Source organism: Ursus arctos, unplaced genomic scaffold (genome assembly GCF_023065955.2).
Source record: "Ursus arctos isolate Adak ecotype North America unplaced genomic scaffold, UrsArc2.0 scaffold_29, whole genome shotgun sequence".
Taxonomy (NCBI): domain Eukaryota; kingdom Metazoa; phylum Chordata; class Mammalia; order Carnivora; family Ursidae; genus Ursus; species Ursus arctos.
The window spans coordinates 13,091,668-13,115,641 of record NW_026622974.1 but is presented as its reverse complement, the minus strand read 5'-3'; the positions used below and the strand labels follow the sequence as shown (position 1 = coordinate 13,115,641).

Below are 23,974 nucleotides of genomic sequence, written 5' to 3'. Positions count from 1 at the left end.
GCTAATCATTTCTCTTGATTTATGATGTCTCATCTACATAGAGGTTTTAACTTTGAGGTGGTCAAATCTGTCAATCTTTTTAAGGTGATGGGTTTTGAGTTATGCCTTGTTTGGAACATTTTTAAACTCACATATCAAACCTCATAATGGCAATTATTGTTATCTTCGGTGTGAGCACTTTCAAAATTTTCCAGAATGAGGGGTGCCTGGGTGGCTCAGTTGTTAAGTGTCTGCCTTCGGCCCAGGGCGTGATCGTAGTGTTCTGGGATCGAGCCTCGCATCGGGCTCCCTGCTCAGTGGGAAGCCTGCTTCTCCCTCTCCCACTCCCCCTGCTTGTGTTCCCTCTCTCGCTGCCTCCCTCTCTGTCAAATAAATAAATAAAATCTTAAAAAAAATTTTTTTTCCAGAATGAGAAAATAATTAGTGCATCATTATACATTTATTCAATGCAAAATATAACAAAATACTGCATTAAGACCTTTGCAAAGGTGTTAACATTTGAACAAGTTTTTTCTCCTTTTGGGCTTCTGCTAATAAATTCAGAGGCACTGACCTTTTAGAGACCAAGTGAATTTCAGGGGTCCACAAATTACCAACAAGAGTTCCATGAAGATACTGTACCTGTAGGAAAGAAGCCCATGAGGAGCCCATGATACTTTGGTATCATCCAAAGTACCCAGAAGTAGTAGCAAGGGATAGATAAACTGGTTCTGCTGCTTGTGGAAGATGGTGAATGGGAGGATCCTGACCTCACCTTCTCTGACGGACCTACCAAGACAACATCTACCACAACTAATTCTGTAAAAGACCTGAAGATGCACAACAGATCTTTCACAGCTAGTTACAGAGAGAAGACCACTTTGAAAAGGGTAGGAGGGGCAGAGATACAGCTGGGAGCCAAATCCCCAGGGTGACTAACCACTAACAGGAGGGACATCACAAGCACAGAGGAACTAGGGGATCAAACCCCACACCAGCCCTGGGAAGAAGAGTCCCCCTTACAGCTGGCTTTGAAAATCAGTGAGGCTTAATTTCAAGAGAGCCAGAGAGCTACTGGAAAAGGAGTCTCTATCCTTAAAGGGCCAGCATACTAAAAACCCCACCAGGAAATAGCACGGAAGTAGCACTTTGAAAATGCTGTGGTATATGAAAAGGGCCATTTATTAATTAATTCTAGGACATGTGCCAAAGGGATGGGTATCTGCAGGAGAGTTCTCCAGGAACAAAAGTGCTGGTGGGTGCCATTTTTCTTCCCTCCCCTAGCCTGCATAGTTGGATGCATGCAGGAGCCAATTCTAACACTATCCATCTCCCTTGCTAGCACTTTGTGCCCAGCTGCTGCATTTACCTATAGACTTCCCACCTTAGGAGACACCCATCCAAAACAGCTCTATACCCGCTATAGCCAGCAGGCAGCCCTGGCGGGGACCAGCAAACCTCCTAGTGACTCCTATCACGGGAAGGGAGATAACCCCACACAACAGCACGCCAATTTCTGCAGCCAGCCTCTTTGCCGGCCGTGCAGGAAGCAAGCCCTGCCCTTTGGTGTGCCTGCAGCTGTCCGCAGCAGTTAACTGCAGACAGCCAACATGAGGACTGACTCCAACAACTCTATACCATGGCAGCTACGGCCGGGCATCTAACAGCACCAGGAGCAAAACCTGCCCAGCGCACCTGCAGGAAGCAGCAGATCACTGAAACTAGCGGGACCAAGGGCAGTCCAACCCACCGGCATGACTGTATCAATCACAGCTCATCCACAAAAGGAGGGCAAACGTAGCCCATACAGGGGATGCTCATGGTGTGACTGGTTCTGGTGACCAGGGGATTGAGCTAAAGGGCACCTCAGGACTTCTTCCACACAAGGCCACTACTTCCAAGACCAAGACATGTAACTAACCTATCTAGTACAAAGAAATACAGAGAGTCATACAAAATGAGAAGACAGAGGAAAATCTCCCAAATGAAAGAACAAGACAAAAATTGAAAAAAAAAAAAAAAAAAAAAAAAAAGCTAAACGAAAACAAGATAAGCAATATGCCTAATAAAGAGTTCAAAGTAACGGTCATAAAGATACTCAACAGACTTACAAATGGATGAACTCAGTGGGAACTTCAACCAAGAGATAGAAAATATAAAAAAGAACCACAGCTGAAGAACTCAGTAACTGAAATGCAGACTACACTAGAGGGAATCAATAGCAGATGAGAGGACACAGAAGAATGGATCAGCAATGCCGAACACACGATAACGTAAAGCAACCAAGCTCAATAGCAAAATGGAAAAGAATAAAAAATAAATAAGAATAGGTTAAGGGACCTCTGCAACATCACTGAGTGTAGTAATATTTGTTTTATAGGAGTTCCAGAAGGGGGCGGGCAGAAAACTTATTTCAAGAATACCTGAAAACTTCCCCAATCTGGAAAGGGAAACAGATATCCAGGTCCAGGAAGCACAGACAGCCCCAACAAGATGAACCCAAGGAAGTTCACACCAAGACCCATAATTAAAATGACAAAAAGTAATGATAAAGAGAGAATCTTAAAAGCAGCAGGAGAAAACAGTTCCATACAAGGGGAACCCCATAAGGCTATCAGCTGATTTTCCAGCACAGACTTTGCAGGCCAAAGGGGTGGCATGCTGTAATCAAAGTGCTGAAAGGAAAAAAACCTACAACCAAGAATACTCTACTCAGCAAGGCTATTACTCAGAATAAGAGAGAGAGAGAGTTTTTCAGACAGAAAAAAGTTAAAGAAATTCATCACCAGTAAACCAGCCTTATAAGAAATGTTAAAAAGAATCCTTTAAGGGGAAAGAAAAGGCCATAACTAGAAGAAGATATTGATAGAAAAAAAAATTCACTGGTAAAAACAAACACACAGTAAAAGTAGGAGATTAATACTTACGAAGCCAGTATGAAAGATGAACTAATGTAATAAAATCAATTATATCTATAAAAATTAGTCAAGGGATACACAAACTAAAAAGATGCAAAATAAGACATCATATACAAAGAACAGGGAATGGGTAAAGAAAAGTTAGTGCTTTAGAAGGCATTTGAACTTAAGTGCCCATCAACTTAACGTAGACTGGTACATGCACAGGATGTGATAAATGAACCAACCCCCTGGTAACCGCACATGAAAAACCTATAATAGATACACAAAAAATAAAGAGGAAGGAATCCCAACATAAGACTAAAGAAAGCCATCAATCACGAGGGAAGAGAGCAAGAGAAGAAAAAAGGAACACAGAAAAGCTACAAAACCCCAAAAACAATGAACACAATGGCAATAAGAATATACCTATCAACAAGTAGTTTAAATGTAAATGGACTAAATGCTCCAATGAACAGACAGGGTGGTGAATGGATAAATAAACAAGACCCACCTATTTGCAGCCCATAAGAGACTCACTTCCCAGTCTGAAAGATGCCGGCAGAGTAGGTGGACCCTGGGATAGCTTCATCCCATGAATACAGCTAGGTAACTACCAAATCACCCTAAATACTTCAGAAATTGACCTGGAGACTGGCAGAACAAACTCCACAACTAAAGGTAGAGAAGAGGTGACATCAAAGACAATAAAAGTGTGGAGACACAGCTTGGGAGAGAAACAGATCATGGACACTGAAGTGGGGAGGGAGTCGCATTTGCAGAGAAGGGCTAGAGACTGACTAGCACACAGGGGAGAGCGCAGAGTGGACACTTGCTACCTAACTTGCTTATACCAAACCCCACCATCCCATGCTCCAGAGGTCACCCTTCCCAGTCACAACTGCCTCAGTCCTACTGTGGCAGGCCCCTCTCCCCTAGAAGCCCAGCCCAAACCCCTGCCCCCACCATGTTTCCCAACCCAGGAGTTTTGTAGGACCTTAGTTCTGGTGGCAGTGGTGACAGGTGTCATTTCATAAGCAGACCAGAGTACACCTGGTTAAAACTCAACACATTCAGGCCAGGGACCAAACACTGTCCATAACAGGCAAAGAAAGCCTCTGCAGACTGGCCTGTAGCATAAAGTGGCCAGGACACAACAGCAGAGTGCACATAGCACACACTGGAGACACAAGACTGCAGGGCACTATAGGACCTCTTCTTCATAAGGCCATTACCCTCAAGAAAAAGAGACCTAGCTGACTTTCCTAACACACAGAAGTAGGAACAGTGACTTAGACAAAATGAGAAGACAGAAGGATTTGTCCCAAATCAAAAGAATAGGACAAGGTTAAGGGCGGAGATTTAGGTGAAACAGATATGAGTAACTTGCCTGATAGAAAATTTAAAGTAATGATCATAAGGATACTCACTGGAGTTGAGAAGAGTGAAAGACATCAGTGAGATCATTAACACAGAGATAAGGAATAACACAGAGATAAAGGAGTCAATAAACGAAATGAGGAACACATTTGATGGAACAAACAGCAGGCTGGAAGAAGCAGAAGAACAAATCAACTTAGGATACAGAGCAATGGAAAGTAATCAAGCTGAACAAAAGAGAAAAAAAGAATTATACAAAATGAGAAAGAATACACATTCTTTTCAAGTGCACACGGAACATTCTCCAGAACAGATCACATATTAACCTACAAAACAACCTCAACAAATGCCAAGAAGAGTGGAGACATACCATGCATCTTTTCTGACCATAACACTATGACACTAGAAGTCAACCACAAGAAAAGATTTGGAAAAACCACAAATACATGGAGGTTAAGTAACATGATACTAAACAATGAATGAGTCGACCAGGAAATAAAAGAAGAAATTTAAAAAGTACATGGAAACAAATGAAAATGAAAACACAACAGTACAAAATCTTTGCAATGCAGCAAAATTGGTTCTAAGTCTATAGTAATGCAGGTCACCTCAAGAAGCAAGACAAATCTCTAACAAACAACCTAAACTTACACCTAAAGGAGCTAGAATAAGAACAAACAAAACCTAAAACCAGAAGGAAGGAAATAGTAAAGATTAGAGCAGAAATAAATGATAAAGAAACCTTAAAAAACCACAATAAAACATATCAATGAAACCAGGAGCAGGGTCTTTGGAAAAAAAACAATAAAATTGATAAACCTCCAGGCAGACTTATCAAGTAAAAGAGAAAGGACTCAAATAAAATCACAAATGAGAGAGGAGAAATTATAACAATACCAAAGAAATACAAACAATTATGGGATTATGAAAAACTCTATGCCAACAAATACACATCTAGAAGAAATGGATAAATTCCTAGAAACGCATAAACTATTAAAACTTAAAAAGAAAGAGAAAATTGAACAGACTGATAATTAGCAAAGAAATTGAATTAGTAATAAAATTTAAAAAAAAACCTCCTAACAAACAAAGTCCAGGACCAGATGGCTTCACAGGGAATTCTACCAAACATTTAATTAGCAATAATTGTGACTCAGATAAACATCATTGGCTATAATACTGCCAGTGCCGAAAGCTCTACCAAACATTTAAAGAAGAGTTAATACCTATTCTTTTCAAACCATTTCAAAAAGTAGAAGAGGAAGGAACACTTCCAAATTCATTCTATGAGGCCAGCATTACCCTGATAACAAAACCAGATAAGGGTACCACTTAGAAAGAGAACTACAGATCAATATCCCTGATGAACATAAATGCAAAAATCCTCAACAGAAACCAGCAAACTGAATCCAACAATACGTTTAAAAAAAAAAATCATTCACCACAATCAAGTAGGAGTTTTCTTGGGTTGCAAGGTGGTTCAATATTTGAAAATCAATCAATGTGATACATCACATCAATAAGGGAAAGGATAAGAACCATATAATCATTTCAATAGATGCAGAAAAAGCATTTGACAAAGTACAACATCCTTTATGATAAAAACCCTCAACAAAGTAAGTTTAGAGGGAACATATGTCGACATAATAAAGGCCATATATGAAAACCCCACAGCTATATGGTCAATTATTTTTGCCAAAGCAGGAAAGAATATCCAATGGGAAAAAAAACAGGCTCTTCAACAAATGGTGTTGGGAAAACTGGATAGCAACATACAAAAGAAGGAAAGTGGACCACTTTCTAAACACTCTACACAAACATAAATTCAAAATGGATTAAAGAACAAAATGTGAGATCTGAAACCATAAAAATCCTAGGAGAGAGCAAAGACAGTAATTTCTCTGACACTGACATACCAACTTTCTTCTAGATATGTCTCCTGAGGTAAGGAAAACAAAAGCAAAAATAAACTATTGGGGGGACCACATCAAAATCAAAAGCTTCTGGGGCACCTGGGTGGCACAGTTAAGTGTCCAACTCTTGGTTTCAGCTCAAGTTGTGATCTCAGGGTCATGAGATCGAGTTCCGCATCGGACTCCACACTGAGCATGGCAGCTGCTTAAATTTCCCTCCCTCTCCCCTCCCGCCCCTCCCCCCATGCACTCTCTAAAATAAATCAATCTTAAAAAAATAAAATAAAAACCTTCAGCACAGCAAGAGAAACAATCAACTAAACTAAAAGGCAACCTATGGAATGGAAGAAGATATTTATAAATGATGTATCCACAATAAAGAACCGGTTAGTATCTGAAAAAAATAGAGAACTTAGAAAACTCAACACCCAAAAAAACAAATAATCCAATCTGAAAATGAGCAGAAGACACAGACATTACTCCAGAGAAAACATACATATGGCCAACAGACATATGAAAAGATGCTCAACATCACTCATCATCAGGGAAATGCAAATCAAAACTACAATGGGATATCACCTCACACTGTCAGAATGGCTAAAATCAACAACATAAGAAACAACAGGTGTTGGTGAGGACATGGAGAAAAAGGAACTCTTGTGCACTGTTGGTAGAAATGCAAACTGGTGCAGCCACTGTGGAAAACAGTTTGGAGGTCCCTCAAAAAGTTAAAAATAGATTCTTCAATCCAGCAATTGCACTACTGGGTACTTACCCAAAGAATACAAGAACACTAATCCAAACAGATACATGCACCACTATGGTTTCAGCAGCATTATTTACAATAGCCAAGATATGGAAGCACCCCAAGTGTGTCCATCACTTGATGAATGGATAAAGAAGATGTGGTATACATATACAATGGAATATTATTCAGTCATTAAAAAGAATGAAATCTTGCCATTTGTAACGACATGGATGGAGCTAGAGAGTCTAATGCTAAGTGAGATAAGTCAGAGAAAGACAAATGCCATATGATTTCACTCTGAAGTGGAATTTAAGAAACAAAAGAGCAAAGGGGGAAAAAAGAGGGAGACAAACCCTCAACTATAGAGAATTCTTAACTATAGAGAACAAACTGATGATTACTAGAAGGGAGGGGGGTGGAGGAATGGGTTAATGGAGATGGAGGAATAGGAACAGGTGATGGAGATTAAGGAGTATACTTGTCATGCTGAACACCAAGTGATGTGTGGAATGGAATGGTTCAATCACTGTATAACACGCCTGAAACTAATATAACACTATATGTTAACTAACTGGAATTAAAATAAAAACAAAAAGATCAGTTTGTACAAAAAAAAAAATACCTTTTTCCAAAGTTTATTTTATGTAATAGGACTAAACTGTTACCAAAAGAAAAAATAATTTATTCAGCTATGAAGATGACAACAAAACATAGTACCCAAGGCCTAAGAACTTTACCAAGTTTCAACTTCCATGTACAATATTTAATTCACAGTATATCTTCTCTTTTTCAAAATAATTTGTAAGACTAAAATCAAGTGTGACAGAAATATTTAGAGATAAGCCAATAAAGTGTACCCTTTACTTATTTATTGTATGTTTAGTCAGAAGAAAAAAAGACTTCATATCCGAAGACACACACAAACTAAAAGTGAAGGGAGAGAAAAATATATACCATGCCAATGGAAGCAAAAAAAAAAAAAAGGCAATACCTATATCAGACAAAACAGACTTTAAAATACTGTAGCAAGAGGCAAAGAAAGGCACTACATAATACTGTAAAACGGATAAAAGGATCAATCCAAAAAAAGTATATAACAATTACAAATACCTATGCACCCAATATAGGAGAACTTATACACATAAAGCAAATATTAACATAGAAAAAATGGACAGTAACACAATAATAGTAGGGGACATGAACACCTTATTTACATCAATGGGCAGATCATCCAGACAGAAAATCAATAAGGAAACAAAAATCAATGAACACACACATACACACACACAAAAATCAATCAACACAGTAGACCAGCTGGATTTAACAGATATATACAGAACATTCCAACAAAAGCAACAGAATACACATATTTTTCAAGTGTAAATGAAACATTCTCCAAGACAGATCACATGTTAGGCCACAAAATAAGTCTCAATAAATTTGAAAAGTTTGAGATGGTTACCAGAGGGGAGGTGAATGGGCAGATGAGCGAAACAGGTGACGGGGATTAAGGACTGTACTTGCTATAACGAGCACTGGGTGATATATGGAATCCCTATATGGTACACCTGAAACTAATATAATACTGTACATTAACTATGTTGGAATTACTATAAAAAATAAAAAAATAAAATATCTGAAATTATATCAAGCATTTTCTCTGACCACAACACTATGAAACTAGAAATCAATGACAAGAAAAAAACTGGGAAAAGCACAACCACACCAAGGGGCTAAATAACACATTACTAAACAACCAATAAATCAACAAAGAAACCAAAGAGGAAATCAAAAAATACATGGGAGACAAATGAAAATGGAAATACAATGGTCCAAAATCTTTGGGATGCAATGAAAGTAGTTCTAAGAGGGACATTCATAGTGATACAAGTTTCTATTTCAAGAAGCAAGACAAATCTCAAATAAACAATTTAACCTGACACCTAAAGTAACTAGAAGAAGAATAAAGCCCAAAGCTAGTACAAAAAAGGAACTAATAAAGATCAGAGCAGAGATAAATGAAACAGACTAAAAAACCAACAGAAAGAGTCAATGAAACCAAGAGCTGGTTTTCTGGGAAGAAAAAAAAAATGTTTTTTAGCCAGATTCATCAAGACAAAAAAAGAACTCAAGTAACTTCAGAGATGAAGGAGGAGAAATAACAACTAACACCACAAAAATACAAAGAATTGCAAGATAATATTATGAAAAAGTATATGCCAACAAATTGGACAACTTAGATGAAATGGATAAATTCCTTGAAAAATACAGTCTTCTGAAACGGAATCAAGAAGAAATAGAAAATGTAAACAGATAAATTACCTTAACACAATTGAACTGGTAATCAAAACACTCCCAACAAACAAAAGTCCAAGGCCAGATGACTTTACCAGGTGAATTCTATCAAGGATTTTTTTTTCCTATCAAGCAATTAAAGTAGAGTTAATACCTATTCTTCTCAAACCATTTCAAAAACAGAAAAGGATTTTCCAAATTTACTCTACAAAATCAGCATTACCCTGACACCAACAAAGACACTACAAGAAAAGAAAACTACAGGCTAGTATCTCTGATGACCTCAGATGTATAAATCCTCAACAAAATATTAGCAAAGTGAATTCAGTAATACATTAAAAGGATCATGCACCACAATCAATGGAATTTATACCAGGGATGCAAAGGTGATTCAATATATGCAAATCACTGTGAAACTTCATTCTAACAAGAGGAAGTATAAAAACCATATGATCATCTCAACAGATGCAGAAAAAGTATTTGACAAAATTCAGCATCCATTCGTGATAAAAACTCTCAACAAAGTGGGTTTAGAGGGAACACACCTCAACATAAGAAAGGCCATAATATGACAAACCCACAGCTAATATCATACTCAATGGTGAAAAATCCAAATTTTTCCCCTAAGATGCCCATTCACCACTTTCATTCAACATAGTACGGGCAGTGCTAGTGGCAGCAATCAAACAAGAAATAAAAGGTATCCATGGGGTGCTTGGGTGGCTCAGTTGATTAAGTTAGTCCAACTCTTGATTTTGGCTCAGGTCATGATTTCAGAGCTGTGGGATCGAGCCCCTGTGTCAGGCCCCACACTGGGCATGGAGTCTGCTTGGGATTCTCTCCCTCTCCTTTCCCACACCCCCTCAACTCCTGTGCATTCTCTATCTCTAAAAAAAAAAAAGAGGGGCACCTGGGTGGCTCAGTCGTTAAGTGTCTGCCTTCAGCTCAGGGCGTGATCCCAGAGTCCTGGGATCGAGCCCCACATCAGGCTCCTCTGCTGGGAGCCTGCTTCTTCCTCTCCCACTCCCCCTGCCTGTGTTCCGTCTCTTGCTGGCTGTCTCTCTCTCTGCCAAATAAATAAAGAAAATCTTTAAAAAAAAAAAAAAAAAGAAAAAAAGAAAGAAATAACTAAAAAGTATCCAGATTGGTAAGGAAGAAGTAAAACTGTCACTATTTCCAGATATATATATATATATGAAATCCCGAAGACTCCACCAAGAAACTATTTGAAGTAATAAATGAATTTAGTAAAGTTGCAGGATACAAAATGAATATACAGAAATCTGTTACATTTCTGTATACTAAGAACAAAGTAGCAAAAAGAGAAATTGAGAAAACAATCCCATCTGCAATTGCACCTGAAAGAAATTACCTAGGAATAAATTTAACTAAGAAGGTGAAAGAGCTATACTTTGAAAACTATAAGACACTGATGAAAGAAATAGAAGACAATACAAATAAATGGAAAGATATCCTATGCTCGTGGAAGAATTAATGTTGTTACAATGTCCACACTACCCAAATCAAATCTACAGATTCAATGCAATCCCTGTTAAAATATCAATAGCATTTTTCACAGAACTAGAACAAATAATTCTAAAATTCATACAGAACCACAAGGAACCTGAAGAGCCAAAGCAATCTTGAGAAAGAACAAAGTTTGAAGTATCACAACTCTGGATTTTTAAGATATGCTACAAAGCTATGGTAATCAAAACAGTATGGTACTGGGACAAAACCAGATACAAAGATCAATGGAACAGAATAGAGAGCCCAGAAATAAGCTCACACTTCAACGGTCAGTTAATCTACAACAAAGGAGGCAAGAATATGCAAGGGGGAAAAGACAGGCTCTGCAATAAATAGTGCTGGGAAAGCATGAAAAAGAATAAAACTGGACCACTTTCTCATACCACACAAAACAAACTCAAAGACCTAAATGTGAGACCTGAAACCATAAAACTCCTAGAAGAAAACACAGGCAATAATCTCTTGGACACTGGCCTTAGCAACATCTTTATGGATATGTCTCCTTAGGTAAGGGAAACAAAAGCAAAAATAAATTGCTGGGACTACATCAAAATAAAAAGCTTCTGCACAGCAAAGGAAACAATCAACAGAACAAAAAGGCAACCTACTGATGGGAGAAGAGGTTTGCAAATAATCCAAAATATATAAGGAATTTATACAACTCAATACTAATAAAACAAATAATCCTATTAAAAAATGGGTAGAGGACTTAGACATTTTTCTAAAAAAGACAATGGCCAACAAGTACATGAAAAGATGTTCAGCATCACTAATTATGAGGGAAACGCAAATCAAAACCACAATGAGGTATCACCTCACACCTGTCATAATGGCTAGAATCAAAAAAATAAGAAATAACAAGTGTTGGTAAGGATGTGAAGAAAAGGGCACCCTTGTGAATTGTTCCAACCACTGTGGAAAAGTGAAAGTTCCTCAAAAAAATAAAAATTGAAATAGCATACAATCCAGTAATTCCATTACTGGGTATTTACCCAAAGGAAACTAAAACTGATTTGAAAAGATTACATGTACCTCAAAAAAAAAATAGTTAAAAAAAAAGAAAAAGATATATGTACCTCTCTGTTTATTGCAGCATTGTTTAAAATAGCCAAGATATGGAAGAAACCCAAAGTATCCATCAACAGAAAAATGGATAAAGATGTTGTGTGCATGTGTTAATGTATATGTGTGTACACACAAACAACAGACTATTACTCAGGCACAAAAAGGAATAAGATCTTGCTATTTTTGACAATATGGATGGACCCAGGGAATATAATGCCAAGTCAAGTAAGAGAAAGACGAATGTCACATGATTTCGCTTGTATGTAGAATCTAAAAAAACGAATGAAAGAACAAGAAAAAAGAAATAGATTCATAAATACAGAGGAGAAAACGGTTGTTGGCAGAGGGGACAATGGCGCAATGGGCAAAAAGGTGAAGGGGATTAAGAAGTACAAACTTCCAGTTATGAAATAAATAAGTCAGAGATGAAAAGTATACCATAGAGAATATAGCCAATGATACTATAATGACATATGGTGTCATTATAGTTAAATATGTAAATCTTGGCACCTGGCTGGCTCAGTCAGAAGAGCATGTGACTCTGGATCCTGGGGGTTGTGAGTTTGAGCCCCACAATGGGGCCAGAGATTACTTAAATACATAAATATTAAAAAAAAAAAAAAAGAACCGATAAATCTTCATAAGTACAATCAATTGTTGCTTAGGTGTGGAAAGCAATGGAATAAGAATTAAATATACGCTTGAAGAGACATGCCTGCAGAGCGGTTTCAGCAGGGCTTTCATTTTCATCATCTTCTGCTCTGACAGTATCAGAATGACAATCTTCCTCAGCTTCTGCCTGAGGGGAGAAAAACCAAAAGAATCATCAGGAATATGCACACATCAGTTTCCCTTGGTAATCCACATCTCCTTGAGCTACCTGCCCAGGTAACTACTTAGTTGTTTCTCTCTAGGTATCTCCTTCACAGTTAAGTTTAGTGATCTGATACTTTCCTAACACTGTGGAATAAACAACTTCGCTGGGCTGCAGTTAAAATGTTTTGGTAGGTGATTTAAAACAACGTTGCTTGCTTCAAAAAAATAACATGTAGCTGTGGCACAGTGTTCAGCAAATAATTTTTGTTTCATGTATCACTTAAGAAACAGTTTTTAGTCCACATTTGGATGTCCTTCCTTTTACATGACTGGCATGTTACCAATATGTGAATATGACTTTTGTCTGTTTATTCTTTTAAATGTCCTAGGAAAGCTCATTAATCAAAGACATGTAATAGTGAATGTTTTTGTAAAGAAGCTGGTTCTGTTTCACAAACTCAGATTTTTATATATTGGATTGATTGAAAGCGGAAAAAAACTGGACTGGAGTTACTGTGCAATGGCCTGGGGCTTAGTCCAGGTCTCAGGTCAGTTTCCTTGCATTTTATCCTTGTATTCTCAACATATGTTTGCTAAATTAAACTGAATCCTACCTTCCAGGAAAAATGACATGTTGCCTCAGGTCAGTCTGTTGGCTAACAGACTTATTAGCAAATGGGACTTGCTCAACACTTCATGTGTTCAGTCCTATAATGTGGCAATAGGGGAAATGAGCTGAGGGCCAGAAATAAGAAATAATGAAACCAATTTCACTTGTTCCAAAGACGTAAGCTTTGTAATTGTAGATTTTCATTGTAATTTGTTTCTAGGACAAAAACATTTACAGTAACACACATTTTTTAACTTGGCCACCAGGCAGACTTGCAATACTCTACAGAGCAACATAAATAAGCCCCACTTCTTATCTCTGACAACCAGACTCAAAGCAGAGGTGCCTTTAAGATTAGAACTAGTTGGTATAAGATAAAAGTGCTGGGCACACTGTAAAGGATAAATTAATGAAAAAATAAATGAAAGAGGCCAAGATTCTGAATTAATTTCCACAAAACTGGAAAATGGAAGCATTAATATATCATCAAATGTATTTTTCAGTGTCTTTAACCTGGGAGCTTTCCTACTTATAGGAAAATAATGAAGGACTTCGAATTTATAGATCCCACTGAAAAGGCTCTTTCTATTCTCCAGTAAGAGGCTGATTTATTACTATAAACTCTAAGTACAGCTAATGGGAGGGGACCTGAGCTCCCTAGGATATCCTCTTAGTAATTCAGCCTTCTAATTCTGTCCTAGCAGTCATGCTAAAGTGACTTCTTTCAAGAGCTTTCCCTGCTCTCTCCAGCTCCAAGCTCTTGCATATGGTGCTTGCTCTCTCCATCCGGAATAACTTCTTCCTCACTTGGCTATTTCTCATCCTTCAAGGTTCAGCTCAGGGATTATACCAGTAAGAAGCATTTTCTGGTCCTCTGAATCGCCTTTGTTTTCCTACAATGCCTGTGCTTGGATCGCAGCTCCTAACACTTGTATTGACATTTTGTCTCTTCCCTAGAGTCAGTGCATTGGGAAAAAGGATCAGTCATGTTTGTAATCTCAGAGGGCCAAACACATAGCTTGAGTCACAGTAAAAGCCTGTCCAGGCCTCAGCTTTCATATCTGTAAAGAGAGGTGTTGGATATGGTTAACTTCTGAGGTCCCTTTTCATAAATGACATTCTATGATTAAAAGTTTACCATAAATCACCTTTGGTGATTTGATTTGGTTATACAGAAGATCTAATATTGTGCTGGGGGTCTAGCATTATGCCAGGCTACTAATTAAGTGCTCAAAAAAATTGCCTGAATTAACAAATAAAAAGTCATGCGGATGTAGAGTGCATATCTCAAGGATGAGGAAAAGAAATGAGAGATCAATAACACAGAAAGCGTCTTCTCCCCTGAGTTCCTGTGTTATTCGTTAATTCTAATCCTTTATTACTTCAGTTCTGGTAAATACAATGACTATCAAATTGGGGGTTTTACTACATTTTGCCAACTCAAATACCACTTGAAATAAGTAGGTCCCCAGCTGTCACCCAGAGATTTACACTTTATTTTTCATAATTGAGTCTGACCCAAACAGTGCCTTTTGCTTGAGTAGTTTATGTCTCCATCATTTTACTCCTGTTATACACACAGGATTAATGAAATATAAAAAGTTAGATGCTTAATCCTGGTCAGAGAATCACTTCTGAAAGTTGAAGGGCATAGTCAATTACTGCTTTTTCTATCCTCCAGGTTAACTTAATAAAATCAAGTCCTTCAGCTATCCGTTTATTCAATAAATATGTGTCTACGATGAAATCATTAGTCTGGTATCATTTCACACTTGATTCATTTAATCCTAGCCAGAGATTAGTTTCTCAGATGGGAAATTTATTCAAAGCTAAAGAAAGGTAGCACAGACCAGAGACTACATATTCCAGCATGCAACAGTCCCGTGGAATTTGCGTTGTCAATTTGTGGAGCTTAACTCTGTCTCCCTCCATTTGGACCGCACTGACGCTGCTCAGGCCCTCACCGCTACCAAGTGAGACATAATCCCTCTGATCCCACACCGCCAGGACCGCCTGCCAATATCCTACTCTCGGCACTGACCCATCACCGGGCAGGTGCGTCCTAACCCCAGGACTCCTTAAAGGACCTGAACGGCTTCTCCGTGGGTACTGCTTTCCGGAGGGGGTAGCAATCAACAAGTGTCTCCGTTTGCCAAGGCTCCCCTCCCCTCCGCCAATTTCAGACGCTGCAACGGCTCACCTCAACCTATGCTCACTGCTCTTGATAAAATCCCTCGAGGGGGGTAAGACTGGCTCAATGTCCTCAGCCAACCAAGAAGAGGCATTCTTCTCCGCTGTCCTGCACACCCGCTCTTCCTCACATCGGGTCCCGGCTACGGCGCCGGGGGGCGGGGGGAGCGGCAGGAAGGAACCCCGCGGAGCGGTCAGGGCTGGCACCCGCTACACTCCAGCTCAGGCCAAGGGCCCTACAGTGGGTGGCGGCCGAGCAGCTCCCACTCCTCCCAGTCTCCACTTCCCGCTCTCTCGGGGCTCCTCCCAGGCCTAGCCCCTTCTGCACACCGCACTCCCGCCTCGCAGTGTCCCTCCGAGCCCCCTCCCGGGTTACCATGCTGGCGGGGCAGCCGGCCGCGGTCGAGGGGCTTTCCGCGCCCCCTCTGCACCGCTCCCCCGAGGAGGTGTGCTGGGTGTCCGGGTGTCTACTCCTGCCCGTCTGCTGCAACGGGGCTTAGCAGAGTTCTCGGTCGGAGAAGCGCACCAGGCAGCGGCAATAACTGCGGGCCCGGCGTACGGCAGCCATCTTCGCGGGGCAGGGGGCCAGATCCGGGCGCGCTAGAGCGACGGCCGGGAAGTCGCGGAGCGGAGGGACGCCCGCTGCCAGCGGAGGCCGAGGACCGTGCGAGAACCAGAGCGTCGGCGCTGCTGGAAACCCCGGACGCCGCGGCGGAGCTGCCCCCTCTACTGCGGAAACCTGTGCCGACGCACTGAGCATGCGCAGTACCGCCGCTGCCTGCGTGCGCCTCACAACTCCCCTGCCTCGCGTGCGCTGCCTAGTGGAGGGGTCGGTGGTGTGGGCCTACTGTGTGCGCGAGGAGGAATTGGCAGTCAGGTCACCCATTTGCTGACCCCCAGTTCAACCCACGTATTTGTCTCAACGACCCCCTTATGCAAACTTGAACAAGCATTATCTAAAAAATGTTTATAACACAAATTTAGGGTTGAGACCCTAAAGCAAACATCCCTTAAGGAGCTTTGAACTTGGTGCTCCGGGAGGTAGCTACACGCTTTTCAGGGGTTCTCTAGAGTTTCACGCCAGGAATGCAGGAAACAGTGAAACTTCACTACAGTCACAGGCTGTTACAATGACTAAACTTTTTGAAAGCACGGATCTGGAGGTTAAGGAAAAGATAGGCTTAGGGGAGAAGCAAGAGGTAAATAAGGCCACCGCAAGGCATGTCTTACTACAGATCTCATCATGCAACCGGGAAAAGACGTTGAGGCTCCTAAGGCCCTGAAACCCGAGTCCGGCCGAGATGGCTCCCGGGATGTACTCTGGGATTTGTAGTCCGCTGTTCTGCGTAGAGTGCCGGAACTTACCGCGATACTAGCCCCACCTCTTAAAGTCCAAACACCTGACGTTGTTTCCTAAGAAGACACTTTATATTTATCAGGCAGTTTGTTATTTTTTCCACACTTTACATTATTTCCAATACGGAAGTTTGCATGCTCTGTGAAAACCTACTGTCTTACAGCCTCTTACCTTCATTTGGCAAACATTTACTGAGTTTCTACGATTTCTACCAGGCGTCAGGTACTAGCAGTAATCAAGATTCCCAGATTCTAGTTCCGCGAGCCCACAGAGTTTAAGTCTCTTATCCATTATTTTATTCGGGAGATATTAGCAATGTAATACATCGGCTGCCTCGGTGGCTCAGTCCCTTAAGCGTCTGCCTTCAGCTCAGGTCATGATCGCAGGTCCCGGATCTATCCCTCATTGGACTTTATGCTTAGTGGGGATCCTGCTTCTCCCTCTACCCCTCCCCACAGCTTGTGCTTTCTCTCTCTCTCAAATAAATAAAATCTTTAAAAAAAAAAAAAAAAAAAAGGAGAAATGCAATACATCTTCGCAGAAAAATAGAGTAAAAAAAGGCGGGTGGCAAAATGGTGAACTACAATAAGGAAACCCAAATGCTTTCTTTTAATATTGGATGATCCACCCTTCAGGTAGGTGTTTTTATTTGCTCCCTGAATCAGCTACCTAGAAAAAGTACCTTCATGTTTAACGAAGGCCAAAAAATTTAATAGTTTTTAATCTTTAAAGGAAACTTAAGTCTTTTAAGGAAGACTTTCCTCTCAATGACCTCTTTAAAATTGGATTTTGCAATTTAAATGGGGAGGGGAAGGTCAGATGTAAGGATTTATAATCAAAGAAAGTAATATATGTGACTCATGAACAAAAAAATCAGTTTTGCAAATGAAGACTGAGGTATTGAAATGTTTTCAGAACTACTCAATTTCATTAAACGTGTTGAATGCTAATTTAAGATACCTTGGTTAATTAATACAGATGATTTCTATTCTAGCTAATAATAAAGGTTAATAAAATGAGAATTAGTATTCGTAATGGTAAATTAAGCACCTATTTTACTAAAATGCTAAAATGGGGGCACCTGGGTGGCTCAGTCAGTTAACCTTCTGCCTTCAGCTCAGATCATGATCCCCGGGTCCTGGATCAATCCCTCATTGGGCTCCATGCTTAGTGGAGAGCCTGCTTCTCCCTCTCCCTCTGCTGCTCCCCCTGCTGCTCCCCCTGCTTGTGCTCTCTCTCTCTGTCTGTCACTCTCTTTGTCAAATAAATAAAATCTTTTAAAAATAAGTGAGTAAGTAAGTAAGTAAATAAATAAATAAATAAATAAAAATGCTGTTCTGTTTCAGTTACTAATTTTCTATTTCAGACCAGTATCCACTGTATCCACTAGACCTCAGGTTTGTATTAACCTATCATGTTTACAGGATTATAATTTTTCTGACCTAAATCACTTACTAGCTCAGTGGGCCCTTGTTAAACGTAGACCAAGAGAGTCCCTGTATTTGCTGAGTAGACTTGCTTGGACAACTGGATTTGACTAAAACTGGTAATTTTAGATACTTTAAAAATCACTTTTCATGGGAGCAGTATATAATGTTAGGCTACCCGTCTTGACTCCCTGTCTTTTCATTGATAAAAATTTTCAATTTTCGTTTGCCATATGGTTTGGTTGTTATATAGGCAAACACAAAGATAGACAAATGTTACACATTTGCCAAGTGGCCAGATGATCCTTTCCCATTTGGGACAGGAAGTCTTGTATCTTGTGGGTCTCTTCAATAGGAGCAAAAAGGGAGAGGGATTCAGGTCTTTTTATAGATTCTATTAGGAAAAAACAATGCTTTGAGTTCTTAGAATTCAAAAATAAAAGGAGAGAAAATCGATATGGTGATGAGCTGGAGAATTTAAACACAGAGAAAGATCCACAGCATGTAAACGGGCTATTGCTTTATTGATTAACATTGTGTTGCATAGGGCAGTATGGTTCCCTGGACCAGAAGTATCAGCACCAGAATTCTGGGAACAAGGCCCAGCAAACTGTTTTCACAAGCCCTCAGATGATTCTGATGCCTCCAACTAAAGTTGCCCCCTCTGCTATGGGCATGAAACTAGTTCTGAAAAATATAAGTTTTGGGGCAATTATGTAAATTTAAATCAGGGGCCTTGAAGCAGTTTTTTTTCAAGTCACTTCAGAACCAGTCCTTATATGGATGATTTAAGGTAATGTCTACAATATAATTTATGACACGAGTGTGTTTAACACACAAGTGTAAGTGCTAGATTACACGCAGAGGACAATTGTTGCGTAGATCATATCTAGTCCGTTTCCCACCTGGAAAACAATCCAGTCTTTCAAACTGAAGTTTCTAACTATAAAACTCTACAAGTTCAAATGAATGTTAACGGGCAATCCGTTGCGGTTTTATTTTAAAATATCTTCATTGCGGTAAAACATAACACAATCTGCCATCTTAACCATGTTAGAGGGTACATTTCAGTGGCACTGATTTCATGCACAATGTCGTGCATCCCCGGTTACGTTTTTTTTCAAGCCGGGAAAAGGTTTTCACCATGATTACCTGTAATGAAATGTACTTAGGACGTGTGTCCACCGCCTCCATTTCTAAATCTTGATACCTGATGCAGCCGACCTGCAAAAAGGCGTGCGCGTGGAGCTGGGGGGCGCACGGGCGGTCAGCGGGCCGCAGGGATCCCTGGGCTCCGGCGGCTCCGGCGGGGAGCGCAGCGCGGCGGCTCGGCGCCCCCGGGCGGCCTGGACGCGTTGCAGGGACGCGCAGGGCCAGCGAGGGGAGCTGCAGGGTAACTTTTCCCAGGGAAAGCTGCCGGTTGTCCCCGCTAGAAGCCTCCCTGCCTTTTGTTTGTTTTTCTGCCGGAGGCTGGAGAGCTGCCGGGTTCCTGCTGCTCCACCATGCGCCGCGCGGCCCGTGCGACTCGCCGGACCTCCCGGGCGTCGGTGCACGGACCGCTCGGCCTGTCCTAGCAGGGATCGCCCCCATCCCCAGTTCCCCTGCGGGCCGCTGCGCCCCAGTCGCCGAGGAGCTGCGCTCACCGCAGGGGCGGGCCCCCGCCTGGGTTCGCGGCGCCAGTAAGTGGGGCCAGGGATTTAGGGGCTTCTGCTGGGTGACCTGTCACAGGGGGTGAAGGACTGGAGCTGCGGAGGGACCTCCGCCTGGGGCCCCCGCGAGGGGCTGGAGGAGAGGAAGAGGCTCATGGGCTGTAGTTTCTCTCCGCGGTCATGTGGCTCTCTTCCTCTTGGCATGGAAACTCCGGGTTGCTCAGAGTCTGGAAGATTTTGATGGGTGTTTACCTTTCGGTGTTAGGGAGGGGGAAGACCCTCGCCCGATGTTAAGCTCCTTTAGTGGGATGTGGAGGACTTGTTCTTGGAATTTTCCTGACTAGGCCTGTGGCTGTCCCACATGGGGTCTTAGCAGGAATTCTCACATGTTTATGTGCAACCATTTTTCACTGGGCTTCTTTCTGCTCTGGTTTCTTCTCACTAACCTGAGTAGATGTTAGGAGAAGGATGTTGAAGGATTTTTCCAGAGCAACCGTTTCTTTTGTAATGGGCCTTTTCAAGTCTGACTTGGATACTGACCTTGAGGGCTTTTACTTTTACTTTTAAATATAAAAGTAGTTTAAGGCGTTATTCTGCAGAAGAGAGTATTCATTTCTACGTACGATTAAGTAAAGATCTGCTTTTGCTAAAGCTGGGCTAGGCTGAGGATATACTGTCTTGAATTTTGCATGCAAGTCCAGATTTCTCCAAGGTATTGGGACCTGTGTTTTTCATATTGGCCCCGAGCACTCTTCATAGCAATAGAAGTTTGATAACTACACTTTTCATTTCTTGCATTTTCCAGTGAGTAGGCTTTCAGGATGTGCCCCAATAGTGAATTGTACTGTTGCTGAATGTAAAATTAAAATGAGCTTGAAATTTGTGTAGTCAACATATAAATTATTAAGAAGAATTTGTGTCTCAGCCATATGCTAGCTGTACTAGGAGTTAATGTATGCATAGATATGCACATTTGAAATTGTTTCTGGACAAAGCGCTGCAATTTGATAAAGAATCCTTTTTTTTTTTTTTCTAAAGATTCTTTAAGGCCTTCCTATCTATCGGAGGACCAGTAATTGTAAAACACTAGAAAGTGGGTGTAGAAATGAGAGCAGTGCTGGGATCCTCTATTTAAAATGATATCCTGTACCATTGCCCCCTTCCTAAGGTCCAGCCCCCTACCTGACTCTGCCTACTTTCGATTTTCCCCCTTTCCACTTTGCCTTGCCCCGTCTCCGGAGTTAAAGCTATTGGCTGGGCAGGAGTGGGCAGCCACGTTTTTTAGTGAGATCAGTTTAGTTTTAGATGATGGAGGGATGTGTTGGAGGTTTGATGGAGCCTGTCTGTGCTCCTTGCCAAGGGAACTCAGCATTTAGTCACACAGAAGTACTTTTTCTCACTGAAGTTTCTTACCTATGGGCTATGTGTAAATGAGCTCCCAGGATAAAGAACAGGTCTTTGGGGCTTTTGTTGACTGTGCAACACCATCAAAGCTCTTTTTATACTTTCATTGTTTTATTCTCAGTGCCTTTTGAGGTTCCTAGGAAAGGTGGAAAATCATGTCAAAATTGAACCTTTGGAATTATCTTTAACCATTTTTTCCCTCATTTCCTTCATCCTTTGTATCAATGAGTCACCAAGACCTTTGAAATGTGATTTATACAGACGCCTCCCTCCATATTCTAATCCAGAACCTCACCCTTCCTCTCCTGCAGACTGGAGCAGCCTATTAGTTGGACACCCAAACCTGGCTCTCAATTAGTCCTCAGTACCTGTTTGCCAAATGAATGAATGAATGAATGAATGAGACACTCCCCTTTCTGTTCTCTTCAGCATTTGTTGTCTCTCTGATTTTTCTAAACTATCACTTCCTCTACTCTGTTCTTGCCTTTCAACCTGGTTCCTCTCCATTTGCTATCTCAGGTCTAAAATAATTTGCCTGATTTTTCAAGGCCTTCATAATCAGGCCTCACCCCTCCTATCTAAATCCTGTTTTCAGTTCAGTGTACATCCCCAGTGTTCTATGCCATTTGGTCTTGCTGTCCTGCTAAGGGGGCCGGGCTCATTCCCACTGCAGTGTCACTGCCCAGATTGCTCCCCTAGAAACTCCCTCCCTCTTCCCCACTCTCCCTGGCAAATCTTCCCCATCCTCTGAGAAGGAACCCACACCTTCCTCCTTCCTTAATGTCTTCTCTAGCTACTCATTTCTCTTCTCTTTATTTTTTTTAAGCTTTTTTTTTTTTTAAGTAATCTCGACACCCTACGTGGGGCTCGAACTCACAACCCTGAGATCAAGACTCCTACACTTTCAAGACTGAGCCAGCCAGGTGCCCCTCCCTTCTCTTTCCTTAAAGTCTTAAGATACTTGTCTGTTAATCCTTCATGATATTGGCTGTATTGATCTCTAACTGGTTTAGGTTATTTTAAGCCTCTTCAGGGCAGAAGCCATAGTTTATGTGTGGTAATGTGGTATCTTGGGCTTTGGAGTCAGGCAGAGAATTGAGGTCAGGGCCTGATTCCACTCATTTCTCCTGTGGTCTTCTCCTAGCATTTGGAAGGAGGGGAAATGCCTCCCCCAGCAGGTGGTGGGTGTGAAGATGGTCTATGGTGCCTCAACAGTGCCTGACATGCCTGACCAAAATTTGCTCAAACCCCACCCCCTCCCAACAGTGACTCAGTGACTCAAAGGGGCCTGAACATTTAGGACATAGTTGGTAGGTATTTGTGGACTGACTTGTAGTAGACAACAAGTCATGGCTCAGTCTGGACGCCCAGAGGACAGGGCAACTGCGCAGTGAAGCCTCGGTGAGTATTATCCTGCCCTTACTTAACATGGCTTGAGCTGAGGTTATTCCTGGCTACAGCTCTGCTTCTGGGATCTGTTGCTGTTTTTCCATCTGAACCTTGCCAGGAACACTATTGCCTTCTAGTTGTGTGTGTGTGTGGTTTTCTTCTCTCACTGCTCCTGTTGCAGAAAGCTCCTCCATTTCATTTTGCAGGATCTTGCTGAGTTGGAGCTGTACCTAGCCCTTCTATTTTTCTGCTTGTGGGGTGTGTGTGAGTGTCTGTATTTATGGCAGGACTCCATGCCTGGCACTCTCTTGGCAGAATTCTGGATACAGTGACCTTTCTGTGTATGTTGATCCGTGAGCCTGTGAGTAGGGTCTCACTGAACTGTAAATTCTCTCACTGGAAGTCTTTGCCAAGCACAGTGTCCTGAGAGGGGCATCCGACTGGAGGACTAGAAATCTCCTCTCTTTGGACGTCAACACGTGCGGCTGTTTGGGGGTTATGATGCAACCATATCCTAGGTTGTGACTTCGCTTATCCCGAAAGAGCTCTAATGTTATTATCGGTACACATGTGTTCTGGAAAGTGACCTCGTAAAAGCAACTTGGTAAAGCAAGTCATTTTGTGGGGCAAATTGCATTACAATGCTAAGTGTTATGGCAGGAAGAAATCAGAGATGTCTTTACTTGCAGGCAAAGAAGTAAAAGAAGCAGCACAGGTCTTCTCAAGATGGTAAAGAAAGCTGATGTGGACGTTCACACTCACCCTCTCTGCTCCTAGTGAGGTGCTGTGGGATGTTAGGAAAATACTACTGTTCCGCCGATCTAGGGAAATACTTAATCCAAGTGGAAAGCTTCCATTCCTGATTTCCTTGCAAGGAAACTGAAGTGTCCTTGCACAGTGAGTCAGTGCCTGACTCACTGTGCTTTGAAAGTTGAAACCTTCATAGAAAGAGTGCTTGTGGTCAGGCTCACCTGTGCAAGGGAGGTGAAACCCTGTATGTGCGGACTTGTGAAGTTGTCTCCGAGTTTGAAGCTAGTACATCATCTGCCCCTTCTTTTTAATATGTGGTTCAGGATTAACAATACATTTACATACTTTAAAAAGACTATTAGAACACTTCGTACATTCACATATTTAAAAATATGCTACTCTGAAGATAACAAAGATTCTATTCATGTTAATTGGGTCTCTAGGTCTCATCCGTAGAGTGAAGGTATTGGATCATCATTAAAGTCCCTTATAGGGAAAAAAAAAATCTAATTCTGTAGTCTAAAGTGTCCTCACCCTTTTGCTATATCCACGTTGAATTTAGGTCCTGTTGAACT

General features: G+C 41.2%; 2 protein-coding genes across 5 annotated transcripts in view; one reads left to right on the top strand and one right to left on the bottom strand.

Moving 5' to 3' along the window:
• FBXO9 (F-box protein 9) overlaps positions 1-16,736 on the bottom strand; it is a 41,320-nt gene extending 24,584 nt beyond the window's left edge. The window contains exons 1-2 of one of the 4 annotated variants that reach the window (XM_057304031.1): positions 16,654-16,736; positions 12,523-12,606 (exon numbers count right to left, since the gene is read on the bottom strand). In XM_057304031.1, the coding sequence (XP_057160014.1) occupies positions 12,523-12,606; positions 16,654-16,668 (99 nt within the window). In that variant the 5' untranslated portion in view covers positions 16,669-16,736. Of the gene's footprint in view, positions 1-553; positions 628-12,522; positions 12,607-15,433; positions 15,694-15,799; positions 16,189-16,653 lie in introns of those variants that run through there. The other 3 variants (XM_057304032.1, XM_057304033.1, XM_057304034.1) reach the window with 3 other exon arrangements.
• Positions 16,737-19,672: 2,936 nt separating this feature from the next.
• The window catches only part of CILK1 (ciliogenesis associated kinase 1), a 57,706-nt gene continuing 53,404 nt past the window's right edge, over positions 19,673-23,974 (top strand). The window contains exon 1 of the mRNA XM_026507235.4: positions 19,673-19,886. The gene's annotated coding sequence lies outside the window, so the exon portion shown is untranslated. The remainder of the gene's footprint in view (positions 19,887-23,974) is intronic.